Source organism: Talpa occidentalis, unplaced genomic scaffold, assembly GCF_014898055.3.
Source record: "Talpa occidentalis isolate TD23 unplaced genomic scaffold, MPIMG_talOcc4v2.1 talOcc4.16, whole genome shotgun sequence".
NCBI classification, from domain to species: domain Eukaryota; kingdom Metazoa; phylum Chordata; class Mammalia; order Eulipotyphla; family Talpidae; genus Talpa; species Talpa occidentalis.
In genome coordinates this window covers 69615652-69637023 of record NW_023601653.1, presented here as the reverse complement: position 1 = coordinate 69637023, position 21372 = coordinate 69615652, and the positions used below count along the sequence as shown (strand labels likewise).

The window sequence follows — 21372 nt, the reverse complement described above, 5'->3', positions numbered from 1 at the left end:
CAAGGACTCAGCAGCCACTGTGGGGGACTTCCCCAGGCTACTGCAGTAAGGGAACACACATAGAGAGAAGGGTTGCCTTGTCCTGCCACCCATTAAGGAAGAGAAGAGAATGGGCAGAAGGAAGAGGAGGGGGCTTGTGCACACAGCACTCCCCTCAGTAAATCTCATCCCTCCTCTGTGGGAGGTGACACATCCCTGCCCCTGCGCCTCCCCCCAGCTCCATTCTCCATCCAGCAGGACAGCCTCTGGCCCTTTTCCATCCTCTTGAGGTCTTCCTGGGAACTAGGTTAATTCATTCCACATCTCCAGGGTTCCAGGCTGGAGTTCTGGGGCAGGGGGTGGGGGGACAGACGGCTGGGAGCTCAGGGACCTTCAGAAGGGGCCTTGGACTGGATGGAAATCCTCTGAGGTCCTTGCTGAGAGGCAGGGGTGTGTGTATTGGTCATCCACTGCCAGCTAACAAGTCACCCACAAACTTAGTATTTTAAAACTCTATATGTAATATATATATACTATGTATAAAAATCATCTATCTATTATGTATAACAGATATAAAATATTTATATGTAAAATCTCACATGGTCAGGAACTCGGGAACAGTTTAGATGAGGAGCAGAGTTTCTTGTGAGGCTGCTACCAAGACATGGAGTTGTGGTCATCTGAAAGTTTGATTTGGCTGGGACATCTGCTTTCAAGAAGTTTCCCTCAGGTAGCTGCTGGCCAGAAGTTCTGGTTTTCCCTCAACCTAGACTTCCTCAAAGTTTGCACACAACATAACAACAAAAGCTATAATATCAGCTAACCTGGAAACGGACACACCATTCCTCTGCCTTGCTCTATTGGTCACACAGACCAACACAGAACAGTGTGGGAGGGACAAGATGAGGGAGCAAACTGAAGGAGGCAGAAGTCCCAGAGGCCATTTTGCAGCCTAGTTATCATGGCTGGATGGTAGTGAGGGAATAGTTCTGAGAGAGAGATAGGCCAACAGAGGGGAAGGCCTCTCTGGGGACCCCCACTCTCGGTCCTGCCACAGACCTGACAGCCTCTTCCATCGTCCACTGTCCAGAAGTTCAGGAGGTCAAGGGCCTGACCAAGTGAAGTGTGTTAGGGGAGAAGCCATGCTGTGCTCATTCAGGCCTGCAGTCACATTGAGCGTTTCCCACTGGACCTGGTCTTCTGATCACCACAGGGCAGAGCAGGGGTTTAGGTAGGCTCACAAATTCCCCTGCCCTATCTTCCCCACCAAAAAAAGGTCCTATGGTTCAGGTCTGAGCCCCTACAGCTACCCCTCCCACAAAGGAAATTAGGTTTCTCTGCTCCGGCTTACCCCAGGGTGGAGTTCTGCCTTTGAAGGGAATAGGGTGTGGTGGGGATGAGTTCTTTCTGCTCTACTCTGTGGGTGACAGTTTCTCCAAGGGGCTGCAGGTGCCAGCTGGCTGAGCCCAAACTAGGCTCTGAAGTTTGGTGTCATATCTTCCATGGAATGGGCGGGGGGCAGAAACCACCTTCTGAAGGTTGCAGAAAGTGGTCATGGGACTAGGGAGAATGTGGCTATAGTGGCCATGGGTCAGCCTCCAAGACTCAGCTTCCCAAAGAATAAACTCTGTGACTCCCCTCCCCTTTCCCCATGTCCCAGCCCTGCCCCCAACCCCCTTTGCAGTGTCAGTGCAGCTGCAAATGTTTCTGGTAAAGTAAGGAGGCCACCACAGGTCTGCACCTGGGGCGTCCTGACTCCACAGGAGGCCCTGCCCCTGCCGCACTGGCCTGGTCTTCTACACACTGTCAGCAGCCTCCATGCTAGTTTTCCTCTCCTTCCTGTCTCTTTTTCCCCTTTTGGCCTCCACCCCATCCTCCAGCATGCAGACAGAATACATGCAACAAAAATAGCACTCTACTGGGAACCAGGAGAATTCTAGAAATCCCTATGCACCACGATTGGGGTAGCTAGTCTTATTTCAGTTTCTTCTTCTGTAAAATGAGGATAACAGTACCTTCCAAAAGGGTTTGGTATGTGCTAGTGTATGCGAATGTGCTTTGGAAGTGCACAAATCACTTGGCATATGCAAAAGATCTTGGTGTTGCTAAACCTCAAAGTCCAGAGGAGGGCTGTGCACCTCCCACCCTCTCCTCTGTTACCAGAGAAGAATCGCTAAGCCATCATCCTGGCCTTTCTTTTTATTATTTTCATTTTTTAATTTATTTATGAAAACAAGAGCTGGGGTTTAGCCCAGAGGTACGATGGGGGTTGGGGGGTGGTGGTGAAAGGATTCACCAGAGACAGAGTGGGGAATAGAACAGGTGGTTTGACTGAAATACACTGCTGAGGGGAGCAGCAGGCAAGACAGGAGAGGTCTGCTGTGCCGTGTGGGTAGCTCTCTGGCTGGGGATTGAACTCTTGCTGCAGTGGCTGCTGATAGCTTGATAGTGCTGAGACTTAAACCCTTGTGCCACCAGGGAAGCCCCATCCTGGCCTTTCTTTATGCAAAGGCTGAGGGAAGAAGGCAGAGACTGGGGTCCAAGCAAGTAAGTTCAAATCCCAGCTCTGTTAACACATGACCAAGGGGTGCCTAGGGACCCCAATCTTTCACGCTCTAAATTGGAGTCCTGCCATTTGCCATATAAAGGCAAAGCAGGCTTTTAGTGTAAAAGCACTTTAATAGAACTAGCGTACATAGAGGAGGGAAGAGAAGATATTTTCCCCAATAAATCACCCCAAATCCTCTTCCTTTCATAGGCAAATGCTCAGCCAAAGTGGGGCTGCTGGGACTCCTCTGGTGGCGCAGTGGTTGTTCGAAGCTGCCTGCAGCCTCTGCAGCACCAGTTCATTCCCCAGCGGCCAGTGAGGGTCCCATATGGCACACAGACCTCTCCTGCTGCACCTGCTGCTCCCCTCAGCAGTGTGTTTCGTCAAGTCTGCCTGTTCTGTTCCCCGCTCTGGCTCTGGTGAATCCTCTCACCTTCCCATGCTTCTGACTGTACCCAGTGCTTGTATAAATAAATAAATAAATAAATCTTAAAAAAAAAAACAACCCAACAAAGTGGGGCTGCTGAGTCTCAAAGGCTTGCCACAAGTCTAAGGCACCTTTTAGCAGAGAACCACAGGAAGGAGGTGAAAGAAGCCAGGCAAGTCTGGGACAAAAGAAGTAAAATCAAAGTACAAATCAAGTTAAAGTTTGCTATCATCAGCCTCCCCACATGATTCTCACCCATGTGTCTCTCCTACATGTCTCTCCTCCAAGTGCCTCCTTCCACATCTCTTTCCCAGCAGTACCAGGTCTAATCCCTCCACAGTAACAAGAGGAGTTCCCTTAACCTACCTGCCTTCCACATTGTAGAGCTTCCCCTGGCTGCTCAGCTCTGCTCATAGTTCCCAGGAGCCTGTCTAAGGCAGCTCAGATAAGTGGGGGCGAGGAACATTGCACTGCCCCTACCAGTTCTACCCATTAGGGCTAAGGTTAGTAGATCTGTGACCTTAAGCAATTCTTCTTTTTCTTTTCTTTTAAAAAATATTTATTTATTTATGCATACAAGAACTGGGGTACAGGCCAGAGGTGGTGGGGGAGTGAGAGGATTCACCAGAGACAGAGTGGGGAACAGAACAGGTGGACTGACTGAAGTACACTGCTGAGGGGAGCAGCGGGAGAGTCAGGAGAGGTCTGCTGCACCATGTGGGTCATCTCCCTAGCTGGGGATCAAACTTATGCTTCAGTAGCTGCAGGTAGCTTCATAGTGCTGTGTTTTAACCCCTTGCACCACCAAGGAAGCCCCCATTGTGGTAAATTCTTTAAAAAACAAAAACCAAAAAAAAAAATATTTTTTTACATCATTGTTCATTTTTATACATTGTTCAAGTATATTTTACCAGAACAAATTTAGTAACAAGAGCAATAGCATTTACCATTGGAAGAAAAGATTCAACAAGTACTAAGGGACTACTGGGCCCAACACACTCTGCTGAGTGCTAGGGTACAGTGCTAAGTAGAACAGACGTGGTCACTGCATTAGCCTGGGAGATCCTCACCATTGCCTCGCCTCATCATTTCTCTATTCTTGCGTCAGTGCTTCCAAGGGGGAAGCAGCTCAAGGTATTGGGAGATTTTTCATAAGGAACTTTATTTCAACTGAGGAACTTGGTAGCCTTCTCAGCCTATGAAGAAGGTCATGGGCAAAGGAAGGTCACCTGAAGAGGAAGATCCTGGACGAGAAAAGAGCAGCAACAAGATATAAAGTCCGCTGGGGTACCTAGCTGTGCTCCTTCACCTTTTCACCTCTTTTATTTTAAGATTTGTTTTTATTTATTTATGCATACAAGAGCAGGGGTGTAGGCCAGAGGTGCAGGGGCTGAGAGGATTCATCAGAGACAAAGTGGGGAACAGAACAGGCAGATCTACTGACATACACTGCTGAGGGGAGCAGCGGGCGAGTCAGGAGAGGTCTGCTGCGCCATGTGGGTTAGCTGCCTGGCCGGGGATAGAACTGCAACGAACATATAAAGGCTTACAAATAAATAAATACATGCACCAAAGTGAAACTAAAAAATATTAAGGTGCCTGTGAGAACCGAGTGTAAAAGTGGCTGCGCCCACACCCCGAGTGTTAAAGACTGATAAAGCAGATGGTATCTGAGTCTGAGCCTGATAAGGGTATATAAAAGGAGTGGATTTCTGAAGCAAACTCAGAGCAGTTTCCAAGAGACTGGCTCAGGCGAAGGACTTGCCGGAGGCTATTCTTCTGGAGTCTAACTCGATGCTTTGGACTTCAGATTGCTCTCCAGCCTGAACCTCCCCCTCACTCCCCAACTTGGCCCTCCACGAATTGGCTGGACAACCTGCATGACCATCCATACTCAGGGCCCTTGAGCCTAGAGACTTCCACTTTGGTGGAACAGCCAGCGAAGACAGGTTGCGTCTACCGTCTTCAGTCAAAGGTACTTGCGATCACTGGGTTGGCTTACCTGTTTGAGCTTGAGTGTTAATGTGACAACTATAATAATAAATTCTCTCTGAGAGCCAACCTCTGACTGGAGCCTATTAATTACACTTGCGATAAGAACTCAGGCAGCAGTGGCTGCCGATAGCTTCGTAGAGCTGACTTTAACCCCTGTGCCACCAGGGAGGCCCACCTTCTCACCTCTGAATCACCTCCCTCCAGATTTCTTTCAGGTAAGAAATTAACTTCAGCCTCATTTAGTCCTTCATTCTGTTACCTTTGCTTTCACTTGTAGCAGAGCCCAAGGCTTTTGACCTGCTCTTTCCACGTAAGTGGGTTTTTTAAAATAAGTTTTTTTAAGATTTATTTATTTATGCGTACAAGAACTGGGGTATAGGCCAGAGGTATGGGGGATGAGGGGATTCACCAGAGACAGAGTGGGGAGCAGAACAGGCAGACTGACTGAAATACACTGCTGAGGGGAGCAGCAGGCGAGTCAGGAGAGGTCTGCTGCGCCATGTGGGTAGCTCCCTGGCCGGGGATCGAACTCGTGCTGCAGTGGCTGCAGATAGCTTCATAGTGCTGCCACTTAACCCCTTGCATCACCAGGGAGGCCCCCACATAAATCTTTTTTGACTTTCCAGTTTAAATAAGGTTCCCTCTGAGAAGCACTCCAGGGCACCTGTGTTCCCTTCGTCACACTTGTCCAATTGTAATGGGATTACTGTTTGTTTAGCTTCATGTCACAGGCTAAAGCAGGGACTGTGTCTAGCTAACTGAATTTGGCATCACCCCAGCACCCAACAGTGTGCTTTGAGCCTGGTAGACACTCACACTTGTTGAATATATGAATCAGTGGAGACCTCTGGACTGAATCGGAGGTTAGAAACTCAAGTGCCTATAGGATCCCACTAGGTAGTACAATGAGAAAAGCAAGCTGACCCAAAGCAATGGGGAGGATGTCTGCATACTATCCTGTGGGAAGGTGAGGATGGCCTGAGAGGAGGGACATGTCCCCTCCTCTGGTGGTTGCACCTTAAAACCTTCAATTATATCCATTACCAAAACCACACCCAACTGCAAGAGAGGATGGGAAATATAATTTAAATCTGAGAGGTCGGGGCCTCCCTGGTGGCACAAGGGGTTAGGCAATGCACTATGAAGCAATCCGCAGCCTCTGCAGCACTAGTTCGATCCCCAGCCGGTCAGGGAGCAACCCACATGGCGAGGCAGACGTCTTCTGACTTGCCCGCTGCTCCCCTCAGCAGTGTATTTCAGTCAGTCTGCCTGTTCTGTTCCCCACTCTGTCTCTGGTGAATCCTCTCACCAACTGCATCTCTGGCCTGTACCCCAGTTCTTGTACGCAAAAACAAATAAATCTTTAAAAAAAATTTTTTTTAAATCTGAGAGGTCATGAACTCAGCAAAAAATTAAGGGTTCTATTGCTAAAGAAGGACGAAACAGATTGGGGAGACAACTGAAGGTCTAGATGTTCCTTACAGTATGACCTCGGGGGTCCCTGGGATCCTTTATAGGGGTTCCCCCACTTGTACTATTTTTGTAAAAATGATGGGACATTATTTGCTATTGTCACTACACTGCAAAAGCAACCTGGAATCACTGTTGCCTGAGTACCGATCAAGGAATGGCACCAACCATATAATAAACATTGTAGTTTTCACCGCCAGACATTTGCAGTGAAAAAAAAAAATTCTCTCACTCCTTTCCTCTGCCATCGGGCTGCATGTTCTTGCCTCTTCCTTGCCATGTCTTCTCACAAGACTTTAGGATCAAGCAATTCCTAGCCAAGAAGCAAAAACAGAATCGTCCCGTTCCCAGTGGATTTGGATGAAAGCTGATAATAAAATCGGATACAATTCCAAGAGGAGATGCTGGAGAACCCAGATGGTCTGCAAGGAATCACAAGGGAGATGGCACACGTATTTGTGCTCTATTGCGCTCAATGGCTTCGGCCTTGTCACACTGCAAACATCTCTTCTTTGTGGACATGCTTCCTCCTGGACGCTTCTATCCCTGGCTCAGTGATAAATATGGGAGCTCTTTGGGAAAAAAAAAAAATGAACAAAAATTCATACCAGTTTCACGTAAGAGGGCTCTTCATGAAGTAGTAGATACTCATTTTATTCAATTTCAACCTTGAGAACCCTGGGTTATGAAATGAGAGGTAGGATCAGCCCTTCTGCCCCATGTGAAGTACAGTGGTCTCAAGTAGAGACACTCACGTTAATGGTCAGAGTTGAAAGCTGAACTAGCCGGCCTCTCATAGAGGCGGGTATGGCCTGACCATACAGGCATATGGAAAGGATCATGCAGGCTGCTCAGTGGAGGATAGCCCGGAGCATGAGAACAGAGATGCCAGGAGATCAGTGAGGAAGCGGGAACTGTAGCCCACGCAAAGCATGGAGGAGCCTGGGGATGAAATAGTGACAGTGGGGCAGAGTGACTTGGATTTTGGAGCTTTTTGGGAGGCGACAGCCACAGGAACTGGTAAATAAAATCATGGCAGGGCCTGGGTGAAGAAGGAGCAAAGATTATACCTAGATTACTTATTGGAGCAGGTTGGTGGATGCAGAAGCCCAGAGGGGGAGCTTTGGAGGGTGGCAGTGTGCACATTTAAGTTTAGTCTGGGCAGTGTTGAGTTTGCAGTGTCTTGTCACCATCCAAGTGGAGTTGTCCAATGAAAAGATGGAGACAAAGCCGGAACTGGGCTAGAGATTCAGGGTTGGCCAGAGATGAAGGCCCAGAGGAGAAGCGTCTGAGAGTCTCAGCCGTCCTCTGCTCTGCCTTTCTGTCCCACCAGCCACCTCGAAGTCCTCTGGTGCGGGAGCCCCAGAAGCACCCACTTAACAAATGCCCCTGGGGTGAAGGAGCAAGGAGCTGTTTGGAGCTTATAACAACTGCTTTGGTACATTCTCCTCCTGCCTCCCACTTCTTTTCCCGAAACTCAGGCCATATTGCCTATCATCGCCGAGATCTCTTTCTTGAAGTGTGGTGACATTCTGGCCTCTTTGTGTTTCTGTTTTTTCCTTTGACTTTAGCATTTTCACTTTAACATCTGCCCGGAGGGGGAGAGGGTGGGGACCCCAGCTCCAGCTGGTGACGTTGTGGGTTGGCCTAGGCCATGAGTGTGAGGAACCTCACTGTAAGGCTTCCTGTCGCTCTGCGCTTCTGTAGAAGTAACAACACCCTCCCCAGTGGGATCCTGGTTCCCCAGCTCAGAGGCCACACTTAGGTACACTTGTTCGAGACCCGAGGGGGAGAAAGACGCAGGCACAGAGGTAAGATGGACAGACTCTGCTTCATTCATCTCTGCGGGTCTGGAAAGGGTTGGAGAACGTAGCACACGCATCACTGAAATGTGCTGGACTCCCATAGGCTTGGGTCACTTTCTCTGACAGTTTCTTTCTTTCTGTTTTTTTTTTTTAAATATTTATTTATTTATGTATAGAAGAACTGGGGTATAGGCCAGAGGTGCAGGGGGTGAGAGGATTCACCAGAGACAGAGTGGGGAGCAGAACAGGTGGATCGACTGAAATACACTGCGGAGGGAGCAGTGGGCAAGACAGGAGAGGTCTGCTGTGCCATGTTAGTTAGTTCCTTGGCCGGGTTGCAGCGGCTGTGGAGAGCTTGATACTGCTGAGAATTAGGCCCTTTCGCCCCCTGGGAGGCCCCTCCTCTGGCAGCGATCTCCTACTGGAATTGATAGTTCAGGAGAATGAGGACTTTGTCAAACTCCTCTCCTCATCCTCACTGTCCCCAGCTCAGATCCCTGAATAGGTGACTTTCAGAGGCTTATGGACTGCAGAGAGGGAATGAGGTCGTCCCTCTGGCTGAGAATGGCAGTGGAAGGCAACTAGTCATGGGCACAGATGGAGATAATGATAAGAAGAGGGGATGAGAGGGGGGGAAAGGGAAGAAGAGGTAGGAAAGAAACGGGAAGAATAAATAAATATTAAGGAAGGAGTTGTATAAAATAAATGAAAAAAGAAGTAAAGGTAAAAATGAAGAAAAATTGAAATAGAATCTAGTCTAGGGTCAATTCGCTCATTGACACAATCACCGAGAATTCACGCCAGAAGTCTTACTTGCAGCATCTCACAAGCATAGGATTGATGTGGCCTCCTTTAACGATGGTTTTTTTAGATTTTTTTGTGCACTTTTAGGACCTTTGTACAATATATGTAAAGATACTTCTACTTTAATTAGCTTCAACATGATTAATGAAACGGGAAAGCCAAAATTCTCAAAAAGGGTTGGTGCTGAGGTCTTATGTATGAAGTGCTGTAATAGTGGTAGATACACATATTTTTAGGTAAATCCATCATTAGAAAAATTAGTTCTCAGAAAATTGGTTTTAAGTGTCTCAGTCTGCTCTGGAAAAGAAGGCCAAGAATGAGGACTTTTTCACATCCCTCACGCTGGCTTGGTGGAGTGTGGGGGAGATGCAGGAGGAGATAAACCTCAAGACCATATCCTGTGTGTCTCCACGCCCTCAGTCCTTTCCCTTCTCCTGAGACGTCTGTAGCCTTGAAACCCTGTCCCCAGGAGTCCTCTGCCTTCCCTTCACAGGTACATTCTGGGAGTAGGGCCTCCTCCGTACAGTAAGATTTCTCAAAATAGAAGGAGCTCACTCTTTGACTCTGGACGGAATACCTCTTCCTGAATGTTCTGCTCTTGTGGGGCAAATTTTTAGAGATGCAAGCCTCAGAAGAGAAACATGGGGGAAGTTACTGAGTTTCGTGTTTTGACAAATAATTTCTTGTGTAATGTTAGAGTCCCTAGCTCAGACAAAATGGCCGCCCTTAATCACAGATGATGGCGTTCCCAGAGGACATGATTAGCGCTAACTCAAGAGATTATCTTTCTCCTTCAGGTTAGGGGCACTTATATAGAAGAGGTTTACCTCAAAATAAAAATTTCCCACACCAGCTGTTTCTAGGTAGAAACCTCCCTGAACCTTAGACCCCGGTACTGGTCCTATGGTCATAATGATAGGTGGGCCTGAGGAAACTTAGGTAGACCAAGGGCCTCACACACTTTAGACGCTCAGAAGATGTTTGTTGAAAGGAATAACTTTGCTATGGGTGGGTGCTGGGAGCGGCAGATGAGGGCCTAGGTTTGTCAAGCTCTAAGGTTGAGCTCTGTTCTGTATCTTTCGGGGGATAGAGGAAGGAGGGGGCACGGCTCCCCCTACGTGGGCGTCTGAAGCAAAGGAGAGGATGGCGGAGGTTGCAGCCACGGAACCACAAGGGTCCCTCAGAGGGGACGTGGTCTCTAGGAAGTTTACATGAAGCCAGTGAGCAGTAGACAGGGTGTGTGGCGGGGGGGCACATCCCGTGGCTGGGCTTGAGGGGGCTGACTGGGGGCAATAGGAGAAGATGAAAGTGGCTGCGGGACCACAGACTGTTGCTGTGGTGGGGCTGTGCCCTCTTTCTCTCCCCAACTCCTCATCCAATCTGGGGGGAGTAGGGGTTCAGGGAGAGGGCAGCAGGCACCTCAGGGTCTCTGAGAACGTGTGCAGAGGGTGTGTCGCCATTTTGGTCTCACCCTCTGGAGTCTCTTTGTCTCTTTCCTCTACTGCTCTTTGCTTGTACATTGGCCCACAGGATTTCTTCATCTTCTTCCTTCTGCCTCTACTTTTTCTGTACTACCCTGGGCTTTGTGTGTGAGGGGGGATTGTGTGATGTGTAGCTGTTGTTTTGTTTATTTATTTTATTTTTTAAAGATTTATTTATTTATGCATACAAGAACTGAGGTACAGGCCAGAGATGCAGGGGGTGAGAGGATTTACCAGAGACAGAGTGGGGAACAGAACAGGCAGAGCGACTGAAATACACTGCTGAGGGGAGCTGCGGGCAAGTCAGGAGACATCTGCCTCGCCATGTGGGTTGCTCCCTAGCCGGCCCAGGGATCAAACTCGTGCTGCAGAGGCTGAGGGTTGCTTCATAGTGCATTGTTTAACTCCTTGAGCCACCAGGAAGGCCCCTGTAGCTGTTGTTTTAATGAGCTGTTCTGGGTCTTTCCCTACCTCCCTGTCTCTCTCCCATCCTCCCTTACCTCGCCCGCTCATTCAGTGTCTCAGAATCTGTCCTTTTGCCTTTGTCCACCAGTGGCCACCTTCCTTGCATCCACCCTGGGCCTCCAGGTTGTGCTCTGCAGCCTCCCTTCAGATCAAAGCTTATTGATAATCCTGCGTTCCTGCGAGAGGCCTGTTTACAGGGCAAGAAGGGAGGAGAGCTTAGTGGCAGCTGGCAACAGAAGAGATGAGAAAGAAGAGGCAGGGACACTCCAAGCCAGATCGAAGGAGCCAGAATTGCCTCCTGGCAAGTAAGGCACAGAGGAGGAAAGACACAGATGCAAAAAGCTGAAGACAGGCCAGGCACGGCGTGGGGAGGCAAACACAAAAATGTACAGATGTGAGCAGAGAAACAAGCGGGGCGGGGCAAGGGGGGTGGGGAGGCAGAGGAACCAGCACCTCAGGGACCAGCAATCCTCCCAGCCTCTCTCCGGAGGCTGCGGTGTACAGGATGCTACTGTACTGGGGCCCGGCCGCCTCTGGGGAGGCTGAGGATGTGAAATCAAAGGCCAGCTCTCTGGAGTGGCAGCGGAAACCCCAGGCACCGAAGCGCACAACAGCTGGAAACCCATATCCTCCTCTGCTGAGCTGAGCCCTGGCTGGCGTGGGGCAGTACAGGATGCTGGAGGCGGAGCGGCCCTCTGCAGGCCCCAGATCTTGGCATGGGGAGGAAAAAATGACCCCTCTTTGGGGATGGGTTACAAATGTCCCAAACCTTTGTCAGGCACCTAAGTTGAACTTGGACCCCAAAGAAGGGAGCTTCCATAGGGAGACTCCTTGACTCTCTGCTCTCCAGGGATACAGTGGGTCCGGGGTAAGGGGGCCCAATGGGAGCCACTGTCAGATGTAAGAGTACCTCTCCCTCTCCTGCTCACCCCAGCCTTCCCTTCAATGCCTCCACCCCCATGTTAACTTGTAAACAACTTCACTTCCCTTCTCTCCTTCCTCCTTTCCTGGAAACTCCTCCCTGACCTCATCTCTCCCTGCTTCCCCTGCCATGGGTTAGGCACTGGATAATTCCCTTGCAGGCGGATTGATTGACTGGAAGGGGCTTTAAAAAAATCTTCCCCCAAATCTCATTAGGAGGCCAAACCCCCAGAACCCATCTGAGCTGCTGCTGGGTTGTGTTTTAGCCCAACAGGAAACAGAGCTGCTGCCTCAGCTGGTTCTTAAGGCCGCCTAAAGGGGGTTATTCACAGAGCTGTGGACAGGGCTAAAGGATTGCAGACACCAGCTACAGCAGGCAGGGTCCTGAAGGGACAAGGGCGAAAATGGTGTTTCTGGAACCCTCTGAGGGTCTGTGGATAAGAGATCACCACACAGGAGCTGAGGGTGTAACAGGGTGGTCCCCAGGAAAGGGGGAGGTTCCAGGTTCCCTGCCCCACCCAAGGGAGGGGAGCTGAGCAGGAAGAGGAGAAGCTGCAGAGGAGACTGAGGAAGGAAGCAGGATAGAGCCAGAAGGAGCCCTGGAGGAGGCGCATGGAGCCGAGAGACACGTGAAGAAACTGCGCTTCTCTTTTGGTCATGGACTGGGTGACACAGATGTGGGTGAGGCCTGTGGGGAGGTGACCATGGCAGCTTTTATCTTGATGTTGATTTTGCTCTTTTCCTTCCGGGCTTGTCTGGTTGTTTCTGACCCTTTTCTGTGGGTCCCCACTGGAAGATGCTTTAGACTTGTAGCAGGCTTTGGGGCCTTGCGCTGGGCCAATCCTGCTTGGGTGGACTTTTACCCACGAGGGGACGGGTAACTTTGGGTGCTTGATTCAGAAACTAGATTCTTTGCCTTTCTTGTATTGTTTCCTAATTGTGTTAAAGTTCCTTCCCAGTAAAGTCTCATGTTTTGTGTTGATGTGGCGGATGGCAGAACCCATTTAGAATAGGCAGGTTTGCGGGGTTTGGGCTGCCCCTCTTTCTGCCCTGTAACAAGGGGAGGAAGGAGGGAGGGAACCAGCTTACATAGACCATATGGAGTGTCTACTCAAAAATCAACCCTGGCTCCCTGTTGTTACAGGGCAACCCCGGTATAAAACGGATTGCTTGACTGTGGGTCCTCACCCACGCGCTTAAAAGGGACTTATTAATACTCCACTGCAGGCACACGCAAAAGGTTCATAAAAGGTTTATTTACAAGGGCAGGGGAAATGAGGAAATGTACAACTCGGGGAGAAAATAGGGAGATAGAGTCTTAAATGTGTCCTACCCGATCCGCCGACCTGGAAACCCAATGGCACGCTGAGAGCTGGCCGCGAGCCAAGAGCCGTGAAGCCAAGAAGGAGCCCCCCAAGGCCCACGTGTCTGGTTTTATACCAAACCTGGCTGCTTAACTCCACCCTCAGGTCCCAGCCACCTTCCCTTTGCTGGTGATGGGGTTTGTCTTTCCTAATGTGCTGATGGCTTTGGTCTGGAGTGGGGGTGGAGTCCACAAAGCCTGTATGGGATTAGCTCAGGACTTCCTTTCCCCCCAACAATGTCACCTCCAGAGCAAAGTCCTAACTTCCAGTCTGCCTGTCCAGATTTACAATCTGGCCCCAAAGGCCCCTCTCCCATCATCTCTGACACACAGACACAACCCCCTTTGCCCACCTCACCGTGAGATGCCCTTCCTGTTTCCCTTTCATCTAACTCTTACTTTCCTTTTCAGTTTTAAAAATGATTTTTTATTGAGGTGGCATTGATTTACAACACTATATATGATTCAGAGGTGCAAGTTCTTACCTCTTCAGATGTATGTTACCACACCCTACCCACCACCTAAACCACCGTCCATCAGCCCCCTCCTCCCTGTCTTTCCCTCACTTTCTCGTCCTCTGGTAACCTCAGTTCTAGGTCAGACTGTAGTTCTAGGATTTGTTTCAGTTCTTTAGTTTTATCTGTTCTTTTTTTGTTTCTTTTTAGTTTACCTATGAGTGAAACCGCTGGGTATTTGTCTTTCTCCTTCTGATTTCACTTGGTGTAATCCTCTCTTGTTCCACCTGTGCTGTCACAAATAGCAAGATTTCATCCTTTGTCACTGAGTAGGATTCTGTTGTGTGTGTACACCACAGCTGCTTTATCCACTCACCTGTTGTTGGGCACTTAGCTATTTCTATAACGTGGTATTGCCAGAAGTGCCACAGTGAACCAGGCACATCTATCCCCTTGAATCAGTGGTTTTGTGTATTTGGGCAGAATCCTAGGAGAGGAATTGCTGGATCATATAGCAGATTCATTTTTTAAAATTCATTTATTTATGCATACAAGAACTGTGGTACAGGTGTGGGGGAGGGTGAGAGGACCCACCAGAGACAGAGTGGTGAACAGAACAGGCAGAATGATTGAAATACACTGCTGAGGGGAGCAGCGAGCAAGACAGGAGAGGTCTGCTGCACCATGTGGGTATCTCCCTGGCCAGGGATCGAACTCACGCTGCAGTGGCTGCGAACAGCTTTGTAGGTTGTGTTTTAACCCCATGCACTACCAGGGAGGTCCAGCAGATTCATTTTATTTTTCCTAGCAGATTCATTTTTAATATTCTTTTTTTAAAGATTTATTTTTATTTATTTATACACACAAGAGTTGGGGTGTAGGCCAGAGGTGCGGGGTGTGAGAGGATTCACCAGAGACTGAGTGGGGAGCAGAACAGGCAGATTGACTGAAATACACTGCTGAGGGGAGCAGTGGGCAAGACAGGAGAGGTCTGCTGCACCATTTGTGTAGCTCCCTGGCTGGGGATTGGACTCATGCTGCAGTGGCTGGTGATAGCTTGATAGTGCTGAGACTTAATCCCTGTGCTACCAGGAAGGCCCCATTTTTAATATTGTGAGAAGCCTCCATATTGTTTTCCACAGGGGCCGAACCAGTCTATCTCCACCTCTAGTGTACAAGGTTCCCTTGAACTTCACACCCTCTCCAACAATTGTTGCTTCTGGTCTTCTGATATGGGCCATTCTCATGGGTGTGGGATGGCATCTCTTTGTGGCTTTGATTTGCATTTCCCTGATGATAAGTGATAAGCGGCATTTTTTTCATTTGCATGTTGGCTACTTACACATCCTCTTTAACTCTTGGTTTTCAAGTTTGAGCTGGCTAGACCCAACCCAGTTTCTGACTCCATGCATCTGAAGTGGGACCCCAGAATTTGCTCCTAACAAGTACCCAGTGGCAGGCTGCTGTGGATCCAGGACCACTGGTGGATCTCTACTCTATCCTAATGCAGCCCATTCCTCACGGTCCATGCAGAACCTTTCTGCACTCTCCACCCCACCCCACACCTCACCCATCTTCCAAGACAAAGTAGAAACTGTTCCTTTGTCTACATCTTTCTGCTTATCCCACTCAGAGGCCCTAGAGGATTGGCCATCACGGAATTATCTTTCTCTTCCTCTCACACCTCATACTGTACCAGGGTCCCATTTCTGGGAATTTTATCTCAGAGCTGTCCCTCAAATCCTTCTCTTTTCCCACATTCCCACTGTCTGAGAAGAGATTCAGGGCTCAGGGCTCCCCAGGATGTTGCCATCTGCTCTTGGGCATAGCCACCTCCTGCTTCTTTCTCAGGCTTCAAGACCTGGTCTGACTCCTATTCTCTGTCACCACTAATTTTCCATCTTCTCAGTGACTCCTTCTCTGATCCTACCTGGCAGAAAGCCCACCCCAGCCTGGGCACATCACTGTGTGGCACCTACACTGGGTATCTGGTTAGATTCCATGTACGTCCAAGAGGTATTATCTCCTTGATAATCAATTTGCAATAAAGCTGATTTCTCCCCCACCCCCACCCCAATCTATGCCCTTTGGGTAGCGACCCCATGGCTTGGTCCAAACAAAGTGCCTGCCACCTAATGATTGGTTTTCTCCCTCAAGCTCTGTCCTTTCTTCTGGGAGAAGGGTCAGGGCCCTGCCATATCAGCAAGGCCACAATGAACTGGACAACCTCTTATAGGCACCTGTTCCTGGTGGTGCTGCTGGGTGAGTAGTCGAATATGGGGTCTGAGGGCAATGGCCTGGGAGAAGAGGGTAATTGAGATGCCAAGTTGGGGGGGGGTAGTCGAGTGGAGGGGAGCAGCAGACAGACTTGAGACCTGATCCCCTTCTTTATCACCTAGCTCTTGTCCCAGAGGACACACATAATCAGGGATTACAAATAGTGCTGGGGAAGGCAGAAGACCAAGTAGAGCTGCCCTGCAGAGGTTCCAGTGGTTCCCAGAAGAAGACCGCATACTTCAGCTGGAAAGATGATTCCAACACCTTGATTCTGAGGAATCAGAATGACTTCATCACTAAAGGTAGGGTGACCCTCTCCCAGGCCAAGGAGGAAAGCACACGGGATTGAACACCTTTGGTGTCAGCTCCTCCTGGTCCTACTAAACCTGGAATCCCAGAAGGTTCTGATTGACAGCGATGCTAGGGTTCCCCACACCAACTGCTAGTGGTCCAGAGAATGGTTTTTGGTGGCCTATTGTAATTTCAATATTTTCATATTTGTGGGCTTTTTTGATGGATATTTAAAAATAACTATCATATCAAACCTGATGATTTAATGATTATTATTATTGCTATAGATCCATGAGGAGGTTTTGCTTCCTTGCATTAAAAGCAACAGAATGATTTTTTCCTACCTTTTGAAGCAAAACAATTAAGATCTCAGTACTTCTTAGGGATGTATTTTCTAAGAAAGCATTTTTTTAACATTTCAAAAAAATTTATTTATGTACACAAGAACTGGGGTACAGGCCAGAGGTGCAAGGCAGGGAGAGGATTCACCAGAGGCAGAGCGGGGAGCAGAACAGGCAGAATGACTGAAATACACTGCTGAGGGGAGCAGCGGGGGAGATAGGAGAGGTCTGCTGTGCCATGTGGGTTGCTCCCTGGCCGGGGATGAACTTATGCCACAGTGGCTGGTGATAGCTTGATATCCTGGAGACTTTACCCTGCACCACCAGGGAGGCCCAGAAAGCATTTTTTAAATCATATAAGATTTGTCCTCATGACCTCCTCCTCCCCAACTCCCTTCTCTTGCTCCTTCTTCTAGCATTTTCCTTCTTTACTTTTAATTTCCCTTTCGTCTCTTCGTCCTTCCTCTTTCTTCCCCTTTTCCCCTCTGCTGTAGCCATTCCTCTCCCCCTCCCTCTCTTTCTACAAATCCAGTGTCAAGGGCTGACATCCAATGGCATCACAGGGAGGGAGCTGTTGTGCTGTCCAGGAATTCCTGCCCCAGAGTGATTTAGCACCAGGTTCCCCACTCATATGTGGGGCAGACAGTGGAGGGGGTGGGGAGGGTCCTCCTTTCTGGCCACCCCATCCTCATGCTCTTCTTGAAGTAACTCTTTCTCCTGTGTATGGATTCAACACATTTTTGAAAAGAAGAGCATGAGGCAAGTAGAAAAAAACCCACCAGTAGTTTTGTAACTATATTTTAATAAGTGTATTAGGTTTATCATTGCTTGCATTTCACGCATTCATATTAATATTTTAATATTTTCTTTTAATTGTGAACAAGTCTCATATATTTATAATATTTATATAGTGAGTCATTATATATCCCATTTAACTTCAACAATTACCAATTCACAGTCAATTTTGCTTAAATTACATCTCCTGATCCCCAATCCCATATTATTTTACAGCAAATACCAGATTATTTTATAGCAAATACCAAATATCACTTAATATGTAAATACTTCAGTGTGTTTCTCTAAAATATAATGATTCTTTTAAAAAAAAAACCTATCTACAGTATCATTATCTCCCTTAACAATTAAAAAATAACTCCTTAATTACAATAATCTTCAGAGTTCCATTTTTCCTAGTTGTCTCATAATATTGTTTGAACATTTGGAGTATTTGAATCAGAATCCAAATAAAAATTCTTGCATCATATTTGATTGAGAGTTCCCTTAAATCACTTTGAATTTATATATCTATTTTCTTTTTTCTCCCCTCTTGCAAGTGTTGGTTGAGGAAACCAAGCAACTGGGCCTCCCTGGTGGCGCAGAGGTTAGAGTCTCAGCACTATCAAGTGATTGCCAGCCACTGCAGCATGAGTTCAATCCCTGGCCTGGGAGCTGAACCACATGGTGCAGCAGACCTCTCCTGTCTTGTCCACTGCTCCCCTCGGCAGCGTATTTCACTATATCCCCCTGTTCTGCTCCCCGCCTTGTCTCTGGTGAATCCTCTCTCTCTCTCTCACACACACACACACACACACACAAACACGCACCCACCAGCACCTCTGGTCTATACCCCAGTTCTTGTATGCATAAATAAATAAAAATAAATCTTTGGGGGAAAAAAGAAAGAAAGCAGGAATTGATCTGTTAAGTTTTGCACCTTCTAAAGGGGAGCTGGCTGCATTCCCATGGTGTCATCGAACATGTTCCTCGAATCACCTACAAATGTGGGGATTGGATCTAGGTATTCGATGAAGTTCACATTCAATTTTATGACAAGAACACTTTGTAGATGGTATTTTATACTACTATTTTTTTAAGATTTATTTATTTATGCATACAAGAACTGGGGTACAGGCCAGCGGTGAGGGGTTGAAAGAATTCACCAGAGATAGAGCAGGGAACAGAACAGGCAGAAGGATGGAAGCACACTGCTGAGGGGAGCAGCGGGTGAGACAGGAGAGGTCAGCCTCGCCACGTGGGAATCTCCCTAGCTGTCCGGGAATCCAACCAGGCTGCAGAGACTGCGCACAGCTCCACAGCTCTGAGTTCAACCTGCTGCACCACCAGGGAGGCCCTGGTTCCCCTCTTAGCTTTCATTGCCACTAGAGGGAGCCACTCCTCCTAACTGCTGGCCAGGGGAGAAAGTTCCAGCTCCTGGAGTGTTCTCCATGGACCCTGAGGTGGAGGTGACTTTATAACCTCTGTGATGGAGACAGACTTGACTCTGCAGTAGATCTCCTTTGACATTATCCCAGAAAGAAAGAAGAGGTGCCCCCTGACTACGGGGTAGGGGTGGAAATCCAGGCTCTTCATACAGTCTCCACTGATGCGGCAGGGGTTGAGTGACCTTGTCACTGTCTCGTAGGGATGAACATCCTAGCTCTCTTCTAGGTGTTCACTGACACTATCCCAGTGGGTGTGTTGGGTGCCTCATTACAACCTCAGGAAGAAATGCTGGCATGGTTGGGTGACACCATAGTGTTTGCCTCTAATGTTTGGTTAGAATAGAGCAGTTATTAGCTAAATAAGTTTTGTCTTGCTAACTTGCTCCTTTCCTGGTCCTTTGGCTAGACAGAGCAGATTCGTCTGAAAGGGGGAGGGGTACTCCTCCTTGCTGGGGTGGTGTGAGAAGATGCCTGGTGAAAAGTCAGGACTTTCCCCATCACACAGCAGTAACAAGATCCCCTCTACCCCATGTCCTTGGAGAGCACGTGGGGAACTGGAACTTCTACCCCTGCCTGGCAGTTAGGAGCCACCTCTAGTGGCAGCTGAGGATTCGAGTAGATGTAATACCTAGAGTTACAGCTAAAATACTACAGAGATAGGACCTCCCTGGAAGCGCAGCACTATGAAGCTCTCCGCAGCCTCTGCAGCACCGGTTCGATTCCCAGCCGGCCAGGGAGATACCCACATGGCGCAACAGACCTCTCCTGCCTCGCCTGCTGCTCCCCTCAACAGTATCTTCAGTCCTTCTGCCTGTTCTGCTCCCCACTCTGTCTCTGGTGAATCCTTTCACCCTCCTGCACTTCTGGCCTATACCCCAGTTCTTGTGTAAATAAATAAATTTAAATAAATCTTAAAAAAAGAAAAAGAAAGAAAAAGAAAAAAAAAGAAAAGAAATGCCCCTAGAGAAGAGAAGGAAAGAGAAAAATAAAACTACAAAGATAGACTCAAACACTTTAGATAAATTAAAATAAATTCTAAAACATCTTTAAAAAAATGTTTATATCCCAAAGTATAAAGTTAATGTCTATAAGTCCATACTGATATAATAACTGATTGAAAAAATAAATAAGTGGTGTCTCCCTGGTGATGCAAGGGGTTAAGCACAGCACTGTGAAGCTCTTCACAGCCACCGCAGCCACTGCAGCACCAATTCAATCCCTGGCCGGCCATGGAGCTACCCATATAGCGCCAGCAGACCTCTCTTGTCTCTCCTGCCGCTCCCCTCAGCAGTATGTTTCAGTCAGTCTGCCTGTTCTGTCCCCCACTCTGTCTCTGGTGAATCCTCTCACCCCCGCACCTCTGGCCTGTACCCCAGTTCTTGTATACATAAATAAATAAAGCTTTAAAAAAAAAAAAAACAACTCAATACCAAGAAAAACAATCTAATTAGAAATGGGTAAAGTCCTGAATAGATATTCCAACAAAAAGAATCAGGGTTGGCAGATAAGCAGATAAAAAGGTGTTCAACATCATTAATCATTAGGGAAATGCAAATTAAAACCATAATGAGGGCCTCCCCTGATGGCGCAGGCAGTAGAGCACTGCTCTGTGAAGCTGTCCACAGCCTCTGCAGTGCCGGTTCGATCCCGGCTGGCCCTCGAGGGTCCCACATGGCATGTCAGACCTCTCCTGTTGCTCCCGCTGCTCCCCTCAGCAGTGTATTTTGTCAGTCTGCCTGTTCCATTCCCTGCTCTGTCTCTGGTGAATCCTCTCACCCTCTCGCGCATCTGGCCTGAACCCCGGTTCTTGTATAAATAAATAAATAAATCTTTTTTTAAAAAGTGTATACAAATGTTCGTAACAGTTTTATTTATAATAGCCAGAGACAACCCAGATGTCCTTCCATGGGTGAATGGTTTTAGCCACACTGTGAAATACTTCTCAGCAGTAAAAAGGGACAGTTGGGTGACTTACACATAATCACCTGGGTAAATCTCCAGAGAATTATGCTCAGTGAAAAAAAGTCATTCCCCAAAGGTGACATCCTGTGAAATTCCATTTATGCAACATTCTTATAGTGTCAAATTACAGAAATGGAGGACAGATGATTGATTGTCAGGAGTTAACATGGTAAGGGGAGGAAACTGGAAGGAAAGAGGCGTGGCTATAAAAGGCAATGCCCCCATGGCCCTAGAGAAGGTCAGCATCCCTGTGGCACCAATGCCAGTATCTGGGTGTGGTGTTATACTGTGGCTTTTGCAAGCTGTTACCATCAGTGGGCCATTTTTGCAGTCTCTCTGTATTATGTCTTATAATGATCTTGAAATAATAGGCTGAATTTTAGAAATTAATTTTCATAATTTAATTTTTTTTTAAAGATTTATTTATTTATTTATACAAGCACTGGGTACAGTCAGAAGCGCTGGAGGGTGAGAGAATTCACCAGAGCCAGAGCGGGGAGCAGAGCAGGCAGAAGTACTGAGGTACACTGCTGAGGGGAGCAGCGGGCGGCAGGAGAGGTCTGTGC

General features: G+C 48.0%; 1 protein-coding gene across 3 annotated transcripts in view; it reads left to right on the top strand.

Moving 5' to 3' along the window:
* The window catches only part of CD4 (CD4 molecule), a 116944-nt gene that overhangs the window by 83714 nt on the left and 11858 nt on the right, over window positions 1–21372 (top strand). For 2 of the 3 annotated variants that reach the window (XM_054696480.1, XM_037514444.2), the window contains exons 1-3: window positions 12337–12576; window positions 15871–15975; window positions 16113–16292. In XM_054696480.1, the coding sequence (XP_054552455.1) occupies window positions 15927–15975; window positions 16113–16292 (229 nt within the window). In that variant the 5' untranslated portion in view covers window positions 12337–12576; window positions 15871–15926. Of the gene's footprint in view, window positions 1–12336; window positions 12577–15870; window positions 15976–16112; window positions 16293–21372 lie in introns of those variants that run through there. The other variant, XM_054696479.1, reaches the window with a different exon arrangement.